The sequence below is a fragment of the Lepidochelys kempii genome, chromosome 1 (assembly GCF_965140285.1).
Source record: "Lepidochelys kempii isolate rLepKem1 chromosome 1, rLepKem1.hap1, whole genome shotgun sequence".
Lineage (NCBI taxonomy): Eukaryota > Metazoa > Chordata > Testudines > Cheloniidae > Lepidochelys > Lepidochelys kempii.
In genome coordinates, this window is record NC_136380.1 from 230,605,164 (window position 1) to 230,623,517 (window position 18,354).

The 18,354-nt window shown below is 41.9% G+C and overlaps 1 protein-coding gene across 10 annotated transcripts in view; it reads left to right on the plus strand.

The window, feature by feature from the left end:
• Positions 1-18,354, plus strand: part of PACSIN2 (protein kinase C and casein kinase substrate in neurons 2) — a 130,565-nt gene that overhangs the window by 100,484 nt on the left and 11,727 nt on the right. For all 10 annotated transcript variants that reach the window (XM_073317035.2, XM_073317103.2, XM_073317054.2 and 7 more), the window contains 4 exons: positions 803-1,038; positions 1,853-2,008; positions 10,040-10,215; positions 11,563-11,683. In XM_073317035.2, coding sequence (XP_073173136.1) covers positions 803-1,038; positions 1,853-2,008; positions 10,040-10,215; positions 11,563-11,683 — 689 coding nt within the window. The remainder of the gene's footprint in view (positions 1-802; positions 1,039-1,852; positions 2,009-10,039; positions 10,216-11,562; positions 11,684-18,354) is intronic.

Genomic DNA, 18,354 nt, shown 5'->3' on the forward strand with positions numbered 1-18,354 from the left:
GTTAAGATTATATCAAAATAGCAATACATCAAGTAGGGAAGTTATTACCTCTGCATGTGGCACTAATGAGGCCACTAGTCGAATACTGTATTCTTTCATAGTGTTTATAGAGGCACAAAAATTTTGAAAAATTGGTGAGGGTTCAGCAAATGATGGAAGGACTGAAAAACATACTGTATGGTGAGACTTAAGGAACTCAATCTATTTAGCTTATTGAAGAGATGGTTAAGAGGGGAATTGATGGTGGTCTACAAGAACCTACCTGGGAAGAGAATATCTGATGATAGAGGTCTTTCTAACAGTCAAAGGCATAATAAGATCCAGTGGTTAGAAGTTGAATCTTGAAACTGAAAAAAAAGGTGTTATTTATTAGAGAGGGTAATTAGCCTCTGGAATAATTCACCAAGGGATGTGGTGGATTGCAGTCACTACAAATCTTTAAATCAAACTTAGATTTATTTCTAAAAAATATGCTATAATTCAACCTCACATTGAGTTTGATGTCAGAATTAATGGTTTAAATTTTATGGCCTGTATTATGCAGAAAGTCAGACTAAATTATCGAAATGGTTCGTTCTGGACCTAAAATCTATTAATCTGTAATTACATAATGTTTAAAAAAAGCATGAAAATACACTAATCTCTAATTTAAGATGTAAAATACAAAAATAGGATTATGGATTATGTACAACTAAATACAGTATAAGAACTCAGTATCAACAAATAGCTTGAGATGGCTTTTTAGGGATGAAAGTCCTGTGTGTTGTGATTTATTGAAAATTATTTGTCCTGTTGTGTTTAGGTCCACAGTATGGAACAGTAGAAAAGGCTTGGCATGCAGTTATGTCAGAAGCTGAAAAAGTGAGTGAATTACATCTAGACATAAAAAGTGCACTGATGAATGAGGACTTTGAAAAGATCAAGAACTGGCAGAAGGAGGCCTTTCATAAGCAAATGATGGGAGGATTTAAGGAAACGAAAGAAGCAGAAGATGGATACAGAAAGGCACAGAAACCCTGGGCAAAAAAGCTAAAAGAGGTACAGCAGTAGCTTGCATGTTGTGCGTCGGTATATTGATACCTCATAGAAATCACTAAAGTGAGAAAAAACACAGTCTACTGGATTCTTTCTCAATTAGATGTCTGCTGAGCTGTAGCTCACGAAAGCTTATGCTCAAATAAATTGGTTAGTCTCTAAGGTGCCACAAGTATTCCTTTTCTTTTTGCTTCAGAGCCTCTTCTGAAGAAAAATCTTCTCTTGATATTTTCTCAGTAACCACTGCACCCTCTCCAACCTCAGTAACCTGAGCATAGTTCTGGAGAAGGTGGAGTTAACCTATTTTTCTGCCCTTTTACAGCATCTGTTTGTACAGATATAGGATTTAGGACTTAGTTGAGGCACATGCTACAGGAAAAATGAGTTCAAGGAAAAACATCCTGAGAGAAATGGAGAGACTGATTGGTTGAACATTGTGTCTGTTATTTAAAGGTGTGTATGGGAGGGGACTCACGGGGGAGACACAGGCACAAGCAAAAAATTTTATTCAGGGCTTTCTGAGAGGCATCACTGAATCTTTCTTTCCTCAGTAAGTTTATTAAGCTAAACTGAGTGACAGTAACTTATTTTGTATGGAAGGAGAATGTCAGATCTTATAATATTTAATTTCCTCACGCTCGTTCTCCTACATTGTATTGTGATTAAATTGCTTGAGCATAGCAATGGGTCTGATTGTAAGGTTCTTCCAAACAAAATGCCAGTTTTTTCATGACAGTGAAGTTACTCATTCATACATAGCTGCTGCTGATTATTTGTAAATTGTACCAGACAGAAAGATTCAAAACTTCATTTGTAGGTGGAAGCTGCTAAGAAAGCATACCATGCAGCATGCAAAGAAGAGAAACTGGCTATATCCCGAGAAATGAACAGCAAAGCAGATCCAGCACTGAATCCAGAACAACTTAAGAAATTACAAGACAAAGTGGAAAAAAGCAAACAAGATGTGCTAAAGGTAAACTCTGCATGCTAGTGTACTGTTCACATTTAACATTCTGTGCATGCTACTTTGCAAATCTCTGTGTATGGAATGTATGCACAGCGAACTGCAGGACAAGCGAGTGCAATGTTGGAGTGACAAACTCATTATATGCAGCAGGGCACATTTTAAATTATGGTCCTTGTGCCAGAGCCACAGTGTTAGTAACACATACAACCCTCTCTCCACAGCACGTGTCAAGGGCAGGTTTGTAACAATAACAATGGTAATATATGAGCCTTACACAGTACTGTTGCTTCCAGTATCGCAGAGTGTGGAGGGAGAAACGGAGTTCTAGGGGTGGGGTGATGACTGATTTACCCTTTCAGTTTAGAGGGGCCATGAGCTGGGGGTAATAAAGCTTATCTGCAACATGCAAATTGTCTTATTTGACTGCAGAATGTACCTCTTTAGCACAGTTAAATAGTGCATGAAAGGCAATTGGGTCAAATTGATGCTATGTTAAAAAGAGTAAATGTTTCTGTGAAATTTCCCTACCAGTTGCCCCATTTGGGCATCCTGTACTCACTCAGATCCTCTCTGCTCTTTTTCTTCTCCCCCTCTTTTGAGTGATTTCCCCATATGGGGTGCAAGAAGGGGAAAAAGCAGCCTTGCCCTTCCTTGACCCCCCAGGGCTCAGCATTACATTCTTGTAGTGATTTATTAGCATTATAGATAGATGTAGTAAGTGTTCTCGTGTACATATTCAGAGCCTCACCTTTAATAAGTGTCCTATATGTTCCCATTGAATTGAAAGGACAAATAATTAATATTCCCAGACCTATGTGAATTCCTTTTTTATGTCTGTAAGTTGTACGGTGCAAAGACCTAGTCAGAGATAGATCAAAGAACCATACATTTAAAGGATAGATCTAACTTGATTTGATTTAGCTGGTTCTTGTCAGTTTCTCTTATAACTTTAAAATATAGTTTTTGGTAATCACAATTTTTTGTGATTAGAGTGACTTTGTGTAAGGCACATTCCTGATGCGTGCTCAGCCTGTTGCTTATTTACTAGAAGGACACACAGCAAGACAGGCCCACCTCACTTTTTCTCCTGGAGCACTCTGAGAACTTCTTCTGAATCAGAGGGGGAAGGGCCCACCAAGCCTGATCACGCTCCATCATCTAGTGCTCCTGTGAGCTGAGGCTCTACTCGAAACTCCCAGGCTCTCTTTATTTAAGACATTGAACACTTCAACTACCAATCCTGATAGAGCAGCTAAGACCTCGTCTACCCAATCATCAAAGGGGCTGTGGGAACAGTGTCTTCCTAATGAGCGCAGGCCTAGGTCACCCACCCAGGGGCCTAGTAAAATGAGGCAAACATCTCCTCAAGTCTTGCAGCCAAAAGGCAGTTCTGGCTCAAATAGGTCTCTCTGATATTCAGCACTGGACCAGTCAGAGTACCCACAGTACCTCTTGAAAGAGCACTCCACAGTTGACCTGGTACCAACCCCTGTATATCTATTTTGATTCAGTCTGTACCCAGGACTGCCAGCTGCAGTGCAGATGCTTCTAGCACAGACTTTCTGTGCCTTCTGTACCAAGTGATTGTGTGCTGACTGCACAGCCAGAATCAAGCTTGCTTTCATTGTCTACCTTTTGCCTCTGTACCAATGAGCTCTACTGTTCAGGTTGTGGGTGGGATCTGAGATCACCATATGACACTAGAGAGGTTAGCTCACCTTTTAGAGTAAGAATATTTGGTTGAGTCTCCCTTTTTCAGCATAGTAGGGAGGTATCGCCAGTTGATAAGAGTGAGATAATAGTAACAGGGGATTCGATCATTAGAAATATAGATAGCTGGGTTTATGATGACCAGGAGAACAACATGGTGAATTGTTGTTCACCAGCTGGATGCAAAGATCGTGGATCTCTTGAGACATCTAGACAGGCTTATGTGCAGTCTTGGGGAAGAGCCAGGTGGTTATACATGTAGGCACCAGTGACATAAAGAAAGGTAGGAGAAAGGTCCTGGAGGCTAAATTTAGGCTGTTAGGTCAGAGACTGAAGTCTGGGACGTCCATGGGAGCATTCTCTGACATTCTTCCAGTTCTACGTAATAGGTCAGACAGACACAGGCAGAATTGGAGGGTCTTAATGCATGGATGAGATGATGGTGTATTGAGGATGGGTTTAGGTATGTGAAGAACTGGGGAACCTTTTGGGAAAGTAGGAGCCTATACAGGAAGGATGGGCTCCACCTAAACCAAAACAGAACCAGATTGGTGACATGTAAAATTAAAATGTTGTAGATGAGGTTTTAAACTAGGGGCTGGGGGAAAGTTGACGGGTGTGGAGGAGCACACGGTTTGGACAGACATCCTTAATGGAGGATCTTTTAATGGGGATTGTCTATATCCTAGTAAAGAGGAAAGGCTAGAAATTGATAAAGTACAGGCAGAAACTGAAGAGAAACAGTCAAATGCAAAAGAGTCACATTCAATTACATTGCATAATGGCAGACAGCTAAAAAGTGACAAATTTTGTAAGTGCTTATGTACAAATGCTAGAAGTCTAAACACTAGTATGGGTGAACTTGAGTGCCTGTTATTAAATAAGGATATTGAGATAATAGGTATCACAGAAGCTTGATGGAATGACGATAATCAATGGACACGGTAATACCAGGGCACAAAATATATAAGAATGACAGAGTAGGTTATGTTGGAGGGGGTGTGGCACTGTATGTGAAAGAAAGCATAGAATCAAATATAATAAAAATCTTAAATGAATCAAACTGTACCATAGAATCTTTGTGGATAGAAATTCCATGCTTGAATAAGAAGAATATGGCAGCAGGAATATACTACTGACCACCTGACCAAGATGGTGATGGTGACTGGTAAATGGTCCGGGAGATTAGAGGGGCTATGATAATTAAAAACTCAATAATAATGAGGGATTTCAACTATCTCCACATTGACTGGGTACATGTCTCCTCAGGACGGACTGCAGAGATAACATTTCTAGACATCATAAATGATTGCTTCTTTGAGCAGCTAGTCCTGGAACCCACAAGGGGAGAGGCAGTTCTTCTAGTCCGCAGTGGAGCACAGGATCTTGGTCAAGAGGTGCATAAAGCTGAACCACTTGGTAATAGCGACCATAATATAATTGAATTTAAATATCTTTGGGGAAGAGGGGGATATCAAAGAAGCCCACTACAGTGAGATTTAACTTCAGAAAGGGGAACTATGCAAAAATGAGGAAGCTAGTTAAATGCCAATTAAAAGGAACAATCACAAGAACAAAATGCCTGCAAGTGGCATGGAAACTTTTTAACACCACAGTAGAGGCTCAAACTAAATGTATACCCCAAATTAAAAAGCATAGTAAGAGAATCAAAAAAGTGCTACCATAGCAAAACAACAAAGTAAAAGAAGTGGTAAGAGGCAAAAAGGAATCCTTTAAAAAATGGAAGTTAAATCCTACTGAGGAAAATAGAAAGGAGCATAAATTCTGAGAAGTGGAGTGTAAAAGTATTAGGTAGGCCAAAAAAGAATTTGAAGAGCAACTAGCAAAAGACTCAGAAACTAGCAGCAAAAAAATGAAATACATTAGAAGCAGGAGGCCTGCTAAACAATCAGTGGGGCCACTGGATAATCAAGATGCTAAAGGAGCATTCAAGAAAGATGAAGCCGTTGCGGAGAAGCTGCATGAATTCTTTGCATCGGTCTTTATTGCTGAGGATCTGAGGGAAATTTCCACACATGAGCCAGTCTTTTTAGATAAGACATCTGAGGAACTGTCCCCTATTGAGGTGTCAGTAGAGGAGTTTTTGGAACAGAATGATAAATTAAACAATAGTCTCCAGGGCAAGATGGTATTCACCCAGGAGTTTTGAAGGAACCCAAATATGAAATTGCAGAACTACAAACTATGGTATGTAATCTATCACTTAAATCAGCGTCTGCACCACATGACTGGAGGATAGTTAATATGATACTAATTTTTTAAAAAGGACTCCAGAGGCAATCCTGTCAATTACAGGCCAGTAAGCCTAACTTCAGTACCAACTAAATTGGTTGAAACTATACTAAAGAACAGAATTATCAGCTACATAGATGAACACTATTTGTTGGGAAAGAGTGAACGTGGTTTTTGTAAAGGGAAATCATGCCTCATTAATCTATTAGAATTCTTTGAGGGGGGTCAATAAACCCTATTTGGACAAGGGTGATCCAGTGGATATAGTATACTTGAACTTTCAGAAAACCAAACTTAAGCAAAGTAAGCTGTCCTAGGATAAGAGGTAAGGTCCTCTCATGGATCAGTAACTGGTTAAAAGACAAGAAACAAAAGATAGGGATAAGTGATCAGTTTTCAGAATAGTGAGAGGTAAATATTTGTGTCCTGCAGGAATCTGTACTTGAACCAGTGCTGTTCAACATACTCAGAATCATAAATGATCTGGGAAAAGGGGTAAATAATGAGGTGGCAACATTTGCAAATGATAGAAAGTTACTCAAGACAGTTGAATCCAAAGCAGACTGCTAAGAGTTACAAAAAGATCTCACAAAAATGGGTGACTGGGCAACAAAGTAGCAGGTGAAATTCAGTGTTGATAAATGCAAAGTAATGCACATTAGAAAACATACTCCCAACTATACATACAAAATGATGGGATCTAAATTAGCTGGTATCACTCACAAAAGAGATCTTGGAGTCATGGTGAATAATTATCTGCAAACATCCGCTCAGTGTGCAGTGGCAGTCAAAGCTAACCAAATGTTAGGAAACATTTGAGAGAAAATATCGTAATGCCACTGTATAAATCCACGCTTTGAATACTGCTTGCTGTTCCAGTCTCCCATCACAAAAAAGATATTTTAGAATTAGAAAAGGTACAGAAAAGGGCAACAAAAATGATTAAGGGTATGGAACAGCATCCATATGAGGAGAGATTAAAAACACGAGCTGTTCAGCCTTAAAAAGAGACGACTAAGGGGGATATAACAGAGGTCTATAAAATCATGAAGGGTGTAGAGAAAGTGAATAGGGAAGTGCTATACACCCTTCACATAACACAAGAACCAGGGGTCAGCTTTAAACAAAAGGAAGTACGTCTTCACACAACGCACAGTCAACCTGTGGAACTTGTTGCCGGGGATGTTGTGAAAGCCAAAATTACAACTGGGTTCAAAAAAGAATTAGATAAATTCATGGAGGATAGGTCCATCAATGGCTATTAGCCAAGATGGTCAGGGATGCAACCCTGTGCTTTGCGTGTCCCTTACCTCTGACTGCCAGGACTGGAGAGTGGGATGGATCACTCAATAATTGCCCCGTTATGCTCATTCCCACGGAAGCACCTGGCATTGGCCACTGTCGGAAGACTGGCTACTGGGCTAGATGGACCATTGGTCTGACCCATATGTCCATTTTTATGTTCATTCACTTTTTTCACTCTTACAAGCCCTACTGGTCTGAGAGGGAATCCAGGATTCTCCTTTATAAACACAGACCCTGGAATCCTTGTGGGGGGACGTTTACCCTAATATCTGCCCTCATGGCTTGCAGCCTCTTACACGTATAATATGCAGTCTTGCCCTACTTGGGCCCTTAGGGTATGCAGTCAGTTAGGAAGTCTCACTCTAGTGCCTTCTCTAGAGTAAGAGCTCCCTCTCCTACAAGATATCATAGGTCAACTCAAGAGGGACATTTGGTAGAGCTTCACAGCCTGCACCATTAAGAACAGGACAGTGAGCATGAACACCTGCAGGAAATGGAAGAGTAACTGATTTCGAGCAGCGGTATCTTTTTTCCTTACCAGACGAGAAAGATGGTGCCTTCCACTTAGAGCCATCCAGATTAATTTAAAATCTGCCAAACTCACCGAGCGCACCTTCATGCTTAAGACCTCCAAACTTCCCAAGAAGCTTACCTCCAAGTAAACGTTAGAACTCAGTCATTAGCCTAGCGTGCACAACGTTTGTAGCTGTGCTATGTGAATCAGCTACTGAAATAATGACTGACAACATGACAGCAATGTTTTGTCAATATAAAAGGAGTGGCATGGTCATCTCCCCCTTCCTCTGCCAAGAAGCCATTAGTCTCGAACAGGCATATTCCACGCTAAATCGCACCAGTAGCTCTAGCAGGCTTACAGAACATCCTGGTGAACCAGCTCAGCAGGCAGTTTTCAGATGACCTTGAGTAGAGGACTTGATCCTGCAAAGCATCTTCCATAGGATATATAAAAATAGATCTTTTTTACTACAGACTAGGACAAGAAATGCCACATATTCTGGTTAAAGGGGGGCTGGCTCCATGTTGGATTTTCTCTTCATCCCATGGGCACTGGAGATCATGTTCACCTACCCACCAATCACATTAATACCAAGGGTCTGAGGAAACTCAAGCAACTTTCAACAGTAATGATCATTCTAGTCCCAGGTTGGCCCAAACAGTTATGTTCTTTAACCTAATGAACTTGTCAGCACAGTCCGTGATCACAGTACCTGTTCTACCTGACATCAATTCTCAAAACGAAGGTCAGATGCAACCCAGACAAAGTATCTTTACCTCTGATAGTGTAGATGCTGGCTGGCTAACTACCATTGAAAGAAGTTGTTCAGCTGAAATCCAGAACATCTCGGTGCATAGCAAAAACCACTCTACTAGATTGATCTAAATGGAAAATATCTTCCTTTGGAAGCTCTAATTTCTGCTATTCAGGACTGTCTTCTATTCGTAAAGCGTTCAGGACTATCCATTGGCTCTGTAAGGGTACGTTTGGTAGCAATAGCAGCACATCACTTCCTGTTTCAGGGGTTGCATGCTATTTTCTCACCATATAGTGAATAGATTCCTCAAGAGCCTCATTCATGTATTTCCCAGTTCAGGAATCCCCTCCTTCCTGGGACCTCAACATGGTATTAGATGGTTTAATGGGACCATCTTTGAGCCCTAGCAACCTGCTCTTTATACCATCTATCCATAAAGAGTGTCTCTTCAGTTGCTGTAACATTAGCTTGGAGGATAGAAGAAATTCCACATGGCTGGTCGACCTCACACGATGTTTCACAAAGACAAAGTAATTTAGGCCACACTCTAAGTTTTTGCCAGAATTTTCTTTATTTGTACTTAAATCAACAGATTCTGCCAGTTTTCTTCCCCAAACCCCACAAACTAAGGGAAAGCTGAGCTGCACAGCCTTGATGTGGCTAGGGCTCTTTTATATTACCTGGACAGAACAAGACCCTTCAGGAGCTTCCTTGGGCTGTTTTATACCATTTGTAGATAGGGTTAAAGGTCAGGAAACATACCCATTTAGACAGTCTTTGCGTGGATCTGTATTAAATCCTATTATGATATAGTTAAATTAGATCCATCCTTGCATGGATTCCATGACTCACCCTCCATTCCTGCTATGGAGTCCTATACCATCTGGATTCTGTATTAGTGAAGGAATTGAGAGATGGTTGGGCCTGCCTTTTGTGTCCTTGGGTGGTGGCATGCAAGAGCATCCAGAGTACAGCCACAGCCCCAACAGACGCTGCTAGCCAAAATAATCTGATTTTGTGTGCATTGGGCATATGTGTAGCAGAAGTGGAAACCACATGGACAGCACTTTTTGAATCATAGTTACTGTAAGGTAACTGCTCTTTCTTGGCTGTCTCCTGATCTTATCACCAAGTGATCTGAATGCATCTGCTTTACAGATGTCTCTGGAACTCCTACATATGGTACTTAAAATGCTTAAAGAAAATGGAATCTAGATAGCCCTAGGTGATTCATATTCTCATTAGCTCAATTGCTTTCAATACTTTTACAAGATTTCATTACCTTGCAAATGAAAATTGCCCCCTCTTATGGCAGTCTGAGCTGTTGCGTAACACATGACCTAGAACAAATTAACTTTACTAAGATAAATAAAGCAGATGTTCCTATTATAGTCTCGATATTGATTGTTACAGTATTGACCAGTTCACCATTCTGTGAACCTTTGTTATAGGCAATTAGTAACAACAAGAACAACTTGCACTGCATCTTTTTCAGACAAAAGAAAAGTATGAAAAATCACTGAAAGACCTGGATTATGTTACACCTCAGTATATGGAAAATATGGAGCAGGTATTTGAACAATGTCAGCAGTTTGAGGAAAAACGTCTGCGTTTCTTCCGGGAAGTGTTACTAGAAGTTCAGAAACACCTTGACTTATCTAATGATGTGAGGTAAATTTAAAAGACTTAAAACATTTCTTGCTAAAATTGCTTTAATGTGGCCATGAAATATTGTGCATCCAGTAAACTAGAGTTTACAATAGTCTTTCTAAAGTATGTGTCTTTTATATGGCATTAAATTTAAAGATTCTCATAATTCAATGTTAAGCCATTTCCATTCTTTAATTTATTACTTTTGTCCAGGATCAGATGTTGGGAAGACGATGCTAATCTGGTAGCCTGCTTTAAAATTTAGTGATTTGAGATTTTATTGTTCCACTCTTAATTAAGGTTTTCAGAAGTGAACGCTTGCCAATTATTAAAAGGAAATCCTCTTTAGTATTTAATTTAGAATTTAGATTTTAGAGTTTAGAATATAAAAATGGCAGAATAGAAAGTTAAATATGCTTTTAGTGGCTTGAAATAACACTTGGTTCTTGACAGGCTAAACAAGAATTCATTAATCTCAGACTACACAGATATAACTGCATAAACATGTCTGAAACTAATTGTTAAAGGGACAAGACTGAAGTAGTACTGGAGATATTGAAACAATTTTCCATTTGAAATGGATTCAAATGTGAGGTAACTGTTTTAAAGAGAGTCCACCATTGTTTGGGATCTTGCCCATATCTTTGTTCTGAAAGCTATTTTTACACTTCATCTATTTCTCTTTTCTTGCACAGATTACTCTAATTGCTGACAACATTGCCGAGAAATATATATTGTATGGAAACATAATGGCCAATTATTGGGTTAATTCTTTGTATTAAAAATTCATATCCCTATTGACTATACTTCAGATTTCTGGCATTTCAGGTTTTTCTAGTTTAGCTTAATTTTCCTAGTAAATATGTTTATGAACATAATTTACATTAGAATTAATTAATTCTACACTAAAACTATAATAAAAACAGTCTCCAGTCTAGACTAGGCAAGCTGGATGAAAATCTGCATAACTGGGTTTTTAGGTAATATTATAAATGAGTTCATACAAAAACAGGTAAACATTTATCACTTATAATTTGCGATCACTGATTAATGGCTACACAGAGTGTGGTACATAAAATGACTTAAATAAAACAAACACAACCTTGAGAGTTATCAAAAACTCAATATCTGGGCTATATAGCTTTTCTTTTTATTTTGCCATTATTGCTAAGTTTTGCACAAGAATTTCATACAGATGTATTTGTCCTCATGTAAATCATGGTGTTCTGGCTCATGTAGATCTTGGCTCATGGTGTTTTGGCTCATATAAATCATGGTAAAAGTATACATTTTTCTATTCTGATTAGTGGGTTTATCAGATTTCTAGCAAACATATATGTTAAATGAGAAAACAAATTTGTCTTCTAGTTACAAAAATATCTATCGTGAATTGGAGCAAAATATCAAAACCGCAGATGCTATTGAAGATCTGAGGTGGTTTAGAGCTAATCATGGTCCAGGGATGTCAATGAATTGGCCTCAATTTGAGGTAAGAATTTACCCCTTTTAAAAACCTGTTTTTTTGATACTTGACTTTCTTTCCTTCTTTTCCTTAATGGAACAGTAATTTTTTGTTTAAAAAGCTGAATATTCCTTGCCTCCCTATTTTTCTCAATTTTTTTAATAGTTTTTGATCACTGAATCTAACACTTGTAAAAAGCTCTGATAGTTAAAATCATTCATATGTCACTTTTGTGGGTGAGTTTGTTGTGAACTATGCTTTTGCTGGCACAACTGTCTCTCGCTTCCAGATAAAACATCCTGCATACTCTGTGCTATGACTTGGACTTTAACTCCTATCCTGTTAATATCAACAAGCAGCTAAATGAAGTACAGAAAGCAAGGGCTTTGCTGTAAGAAAACATAATAACTAAACCACTTGTAAATTGATCCTATTGAAGACTTGAGTGTTTAAAAATTCATGTAAAAGTCAAGAATTATTTTTACTTAACTTGTTTCCAACACCTATACAGAAAGCAGTAGTAAGTTTCACTATAAACTGTAATTGCTACTAGATAGCATTAAGAGCATCCTGAAGACAAGTTTCTATGTAATTTACTCCATCTTTCTAGTTATCTGTTTTTTATACTGGCAACTAGTTCACGTAACGTATCACAAGGCAGGAATCTGGACTGGATGTTGGCCATATAAACTTGTTTTGTAGTGGCTGTTAACATATCTTCCCCCAAATAAAATGGGTGCTAAAAGTATACTTAATTGGAAGGAGCAGAACTTTTTAAAAAGTTTCAGCTAATTTGGGGGCACCAAGTTGATGGAATTAAAATGTCACTTTCCTCAGTAAGGGAACATTGGAGACTACATGCTTGAGATCACTGCCTGGGAAAATGCATTTTAGCACTATTAATGTGTTGTGGTGATTTCTTTTTTGTTTTGTTTTTAAATATCTTGTGGGTGAGGGGGCGGTTTCCACATGGATGAAATGCTGGTATCAGGATACTAGTGGACTGAGGGTGGGAAAGCTCAAATTTAAGATAAAAATATTATGCTGTTGGGTTTCTTGGTGTGACGTTTTGAATGATATGACTACAGTTGCTTTTTATGCATGTGCTGTGCCAGATCTTTTGATATATAAGATGCAGATACAAATATAATGTAAGTTATTATTTTTCTAATAGAATAATATAATTTTTTCTTTACATGCAACAAGGATGAAGTAAGTAAAAAATTTTATGGTCATATTTATAAATGTTGTTGTCATACACATTAAGTATGATTAAAGCAATGGTCCTTGTTAAGTTATGGTACTGTAAACTTCCAATTTATATCTATACAAAGTTGTTCAAAGAACTTGTTCTCTATTGAAAACAAATTGATGTCTGCTTGTTAAGACTGATAGAGCTTACTAATTGTGTAAGCCAGGGGTAGTCAATTATATTTTGTCAAGTGTCAAATTTCTTGGTCAAAATTCAGCTCCCCTTCCCATACCCCCCAGTTGCCCCCCCCAACTCCCCGATCACTCGTTGGCTCCCCACCCAAAGAGTAGGGTGACCATATTTCCCTAAACTGAAAACGGGACACATGGGGGTGGCCTGCACCACCTGGTGTTGCTGCTCCCCCCCCCCCAATATTCCTCTGTGCCCCCAATTGAGCCAAGTAGCAGAAATGGGGGCAGGGGGGAAGAGGAATGGGTATGGGCTGGGATCTGGGCAACAAAGCATGGTGTGAGTGTGTGTGAGTTCTTTTGAGCTCAGAACCAGGAGGTGAAGCTATTGGACTACGATCCAGCTAGTAATGCGATGCTGTTTTGTGGGCTGGGTTAGCAGAGACACAGGAAGGAGGCATTGGGAAGTGGGAGGGATCAAGGAGACTCCAGATACCAGCCCTAGAGAGATAGTAGGAGGCTGGGATGTGGCAGAAATGGGGAAGGAAAGAGGCCAGTTGGGGTTGGAGAGGGACTGGCGAGGGCTCTTGGGACTGGCCTCGAAGGATGGTGGGTGGGGAGGACACGAGGCCGGGGTGGGAGACTCTGGAGTCCAGTTGGGAGCAGGAGGCATCGAGGGGAGAGAGTCGGTCCCCAGAATGAGGGGTTGGGTGCAATTGGGACAGGGTGGGGGTATTGGTCCCTGGAGTGAGGGGCTGGGGGCAATCGGGGTGGCAGGTCAGTCCCTGGAGCAAGGGGTCTGGGTCGGGGGCAATCTGGGCACAGACTGAGGGGGGTACTCCAGCCCCGGCTCAGCTGCAGCCTCCATTGAAAAGTGTCTGGAGGTCTGGATTTGTCCTCCGGTCTGCCTATTGACTACCCTTGGTGTAATCCAATGGTAATACCAGCATGCAGAGCTTTCAGATTCATTTTTTAAACTTCGCTTCATTTGAATGCCTATTTAAGTTCTTTTCCTTTTTGTACAACAAACCCAACTCTAGCTGCTTCTTCGAGTGCTTGCTCATGTTGATTGCATCGTAGGTGTGCGTGGGCCCACATGCGTGGTCGTCGGAGACTTTTGCCTTAGAGATATTTGTCGGGTCACCTGTGGTGTCCTCTGGAGTGTTGCGCTCATGCCGTGGTATATCAGGCTCCGCTGGCCCTACGCCCTTTCAGTTCCTTCTTACGGCCCGTGGTGGTCAGTCGGAGTGCCTCTGTCCCTTGCTTTGCAAGCTGTCAGCGTTTTTTTCCCCTCATATCTCAGCCTGGTGCTTCCAGCTGTAAATAGTTCAATCATTTGTTAGTTAGTTGTTCAGCAGCTGTTAAGTGTTCAATTAGTGTTCCAGTGGGGACTTTGCCCCAGGCGGGGCATGCCCCGGTCTCCGGGTTTTAAGCCCTGCTAAAGGTGAAGCAAGACAAAGCAACTGTTACCCTCATAGCCCCAGCGTGGCCTTGTCATCATTGGTTCGGCATGCTGCTGAGTCTTTTGGCAGCCACCTCACTGCAGCTGCCTCTTCAGCCGGATCTGCTGTCCCAGAACCACGGCAATGTGCTGAATCCAAACCTGGCGATGCTGCACTTGACAGATTGGCTACTGCGTGGCTAAGTATGGACAAACGGTAGTGCTCTGCTGGTGTCGAACAGGTCCTGCTGGGCAGCAGGAAACCCTCCACCATGGCTACCTACATGGCGAAGTGGAAGCAGGTCACATGTTGGGCCTCTGATCGACACATTCGTGCTGAAGAGGCCCTGCTGCAGGAGATCCTGGACTATGTGCTGCACTTTAAGATCCAGGACCTGTCGCTATCTTTGGTCAGGGTACACCTGGTGGCCATTTTGGTGTTCCACCCTCTATTTCAAGACAGGTCGGTCTTCGCCCATCCCATGATGGCGCGGTTCCTGAAAGATCTGGAGCACCTGGACCCGGTTGCCCCTTGGGACCTGAATCTTGTTCTGTCAAGGCTCATGCGTCCCCCTCTTCAAACCTTTGGTTTCCTGCTCTCTCCTGCTTCCCTCCTGGAAGGTTGTCATCTTGGTTGCTATAACTTCGACCTACAGCATGTCCGAGATCAGGGCGCTCGCATCAGAGCCGCCTTATACGTTCTATATATATATATATATGTTCTATAAGGACAAGGGCCAGCTGCATCTGCACCCAGCTTTTCTGCCCAAGGTCATTTCCCAGTTTCATACTGGTCAAGACCTATACTTGCCGGTACTTGGTCCAAAGCCTCATGCGACGGATGAGGAACGCAGGCTGCGCATCCTGGACGTTAGATGGGTGCTGGTTTTCTACATAGATAGAACCAAGCTGTTCCATAGGTCAACACAATTGTTTGTTGCTGTTGCAGACAGGATGAGGTGTTGCCCAGTGTCTGTCCAGAGAATCTCATCTTGGATCACAGCCTGCATCCACTACTGTTACGAGCTGGTGAAGGTGCCCCCGCTGGCAATCATGAGGGCTCACTCGTCTAAGGCACAGGTGTAATCGGCAGCCTTCCTTGCTCAGGTGCCTATCCAATAAATTTGTCACGCCGCAACCTGGTCGTCCGTCCGCACATTCTCATCTAATTATACGCTGACCCAGCAAGCTCAAGATGATGATGGCTTTGGCAGAGCAATGCTCCAATATGCAAGACTGTGAACTCTGAGCCGACCTCAGAGGATTCTGTTTGTGAGTCACCCACAATGGAATTGACATGAGCAAGCACTCGAAGAAGAAACAATGGCTACTCACCTTTATGTAACTGTTCTTCGAGATGTGTTGCTCACATCCATTTCATTACCCATCCTCCTGCCCCTCTGCCGGAGTCCTCTCAGAGGGAACTGAGAGGGCATAGGGCCAGCGGCCAGGAGGATATAGCGCAGCACTCCAGAGGGTGCCACAGCTGGCCCTACTGATACTGCTAAGGCAAAAGTCTCTGACTGCGCACGTGGGCACGCACACACCTACAATGGAATGGACAGGAGCAACATATCTTTAAGAACAACAGTTACAAAAAGGTGGATAACAGTTTTATTTTACCCTTAAGTGTGGGAGATGTAGAAGAAACCATAGAATACCATGTGAATTCAAGATTTTCCCCTAGTCTGTCCATTTTGTCCTTTGTATTGCTGCAGTGTTGTCACTTAATTCCTGCTTTGAATTAACATTCAATTCAGGATTGACTTTGCAGACTTTGCAGTTCAACTCTTCCCTAATGCCTGCCTGTCTACCTACTCATATGCCTTTAAACGCTCCAAAATATCGAGACAGAGATACTTAAACCATGAAAATCATGGAGTTCCATGATCAAACTTCAGTCTTACTGATTTTTTTTTCTAGCTATTGTGATAGATCCAGGCCAGTTGGGTACAACAGAGTAACAGAAGGCAGATATACTGGCCACTGGATAAGCAGTTTTCTGTTCCCTGACTGACCAGAGCAGGGGCTGCTCCAGACGAGGGTTGACACATGACTCCAATTAACCTGCAGAGAGTCAGGTGAGGCCATTAAGCTAATGCGAACACCTGACTCTAAGGCCCCTCTGATACTATAAAAGGGCTCACTCCAGTCAGGCCGAGGAGAGCCAGAGGAGAGGAAGTGTAGCTGAAGGGCTGGGTAATGAACACACCCTCAAGCCACTGGAAAGAGAGCCCTAAGGTAAGGGTGAAGATGGTGTTGAGAGAGAAGTGGGAGAGCTGTGTGGAAGTGGCCCAGGGAAATGTAGCACCTCTGGCCGTGAAAGGTCGGCTGCTAACAGCTGCTGCCATTAGGGTCCCTGGGCCAGAACCCGGAGTAGAGGGTGGGCCCAGGTTCCCCCCAGCCCGCCACTACAGAAACACCTCCTGGGATGGGAAGACAGGCCCCTGTCAGGACAGGGGACTAAACTGTTTTGGACTAAGCCTGTAGGGACAACAGAGACTGTGGGAGTTCTCTCACCAACCTCCTTGCTGGCTTATGATGAAAAGGGCTCAGTAGACTGTAACCCTAGCCCTAGAGAAAGAAGGGCCATGAGGAGGGTCGCAGTGAGCCTCTGAGGCTAGCATAAACTGCCTGGAAATGCAGGATCCACGGGGACAAGGTTGGAGCTCTGCCACAATATAAAATAATGGGTTTTAGCAGCAATAGCTCAAATATATTAAATTAGGGAGTTGTACCTTAAGGACTTAAAGTGAAATGCAAAATCACCACATTTCATGCAATAGGTCACTTCTGAGATAGTTTACTTGTTTAACAAGTTGACTTTCCCACAGATCATTCTTGACATGCTGCTTATCTTTTAAACTGAAATCCTGAAAGCTATATACATTACCAGTGCCTGGCTGTTCTGTAGCAGTGGAAGAGCACTCTGTGTACTACCTGTAGTGTCTGTTTTTGTGGTTTCTCCCTTAATTTTAGACTACTGGCAGGTGGATACAGTCATCATGGGAAAGTTTGGCATTTTTAGAGGCAGAGAGATAGAATGTAAAGCTTCAGTTGGCACAAAAGTTAAACCAGCATATTGCTTCTGACATTGCCAGTGGTTCACTTTACTCTTAATTTCCTTGCTGATATCCAGGGCAAAGCTTTAATCTTTATGCTATTTGTGCAGAACAGCTGTATTGATTCACATAAGCAATGGATCCTTCAATGACTGTTTCCTTGCAGACCCATAAGCTTGACCATAAGAGAATTTTGGTGCTCTCACTTTTTAGAGAGAGAATTTAAAAAGGTATTCTGCTGCCACGTTCCTAATCCTTATTTTGTTTATGTATCAAAGGTAAAGGTTTTCCATTGTCTGTTGATGCACTACCATGTTTTGATAGTCACAGTGAATTTCCCTCCCTTCATCGGGGGAGGGGCAAGGAATGTTGGGAGTGGAAGCTCCCTGTGAATGGGGAGAGAGGAAGGGGGAGGTACTGAGGATTAGGGGGATGGTTCCATGCTGGGAAGAAGGATCCTGGGGCAGTTCCTACCTGCTTTCTGGCCCATTCCAGCCCCTCTGGGTTTCATTCTCTGCTCCCCAACCCGATCCTGGGCCTCACAATTGCTGTTCAACCCCTTCTGGGTCCTGCTTCCTGGCCTGATCCAAGTCCCCACCACAGCTGCTCGGGCCTCTCTAGGTCCTGATCTTGGGCCTCATAGTTGTTGCCCCACCCCCTGTGTCCTGCTCTCATCAACCCCTCCAGACGAGTTTATGCAGGGGCAGAAACCTCCACAATATTTCCCTTGTGGGGGCACTACTCCCTTCCCTTCTGCCACCTCTGGGCTTTAACTTTCTTAAAACTAGAAACAGACAAGGTGAGGAAAAAAATTA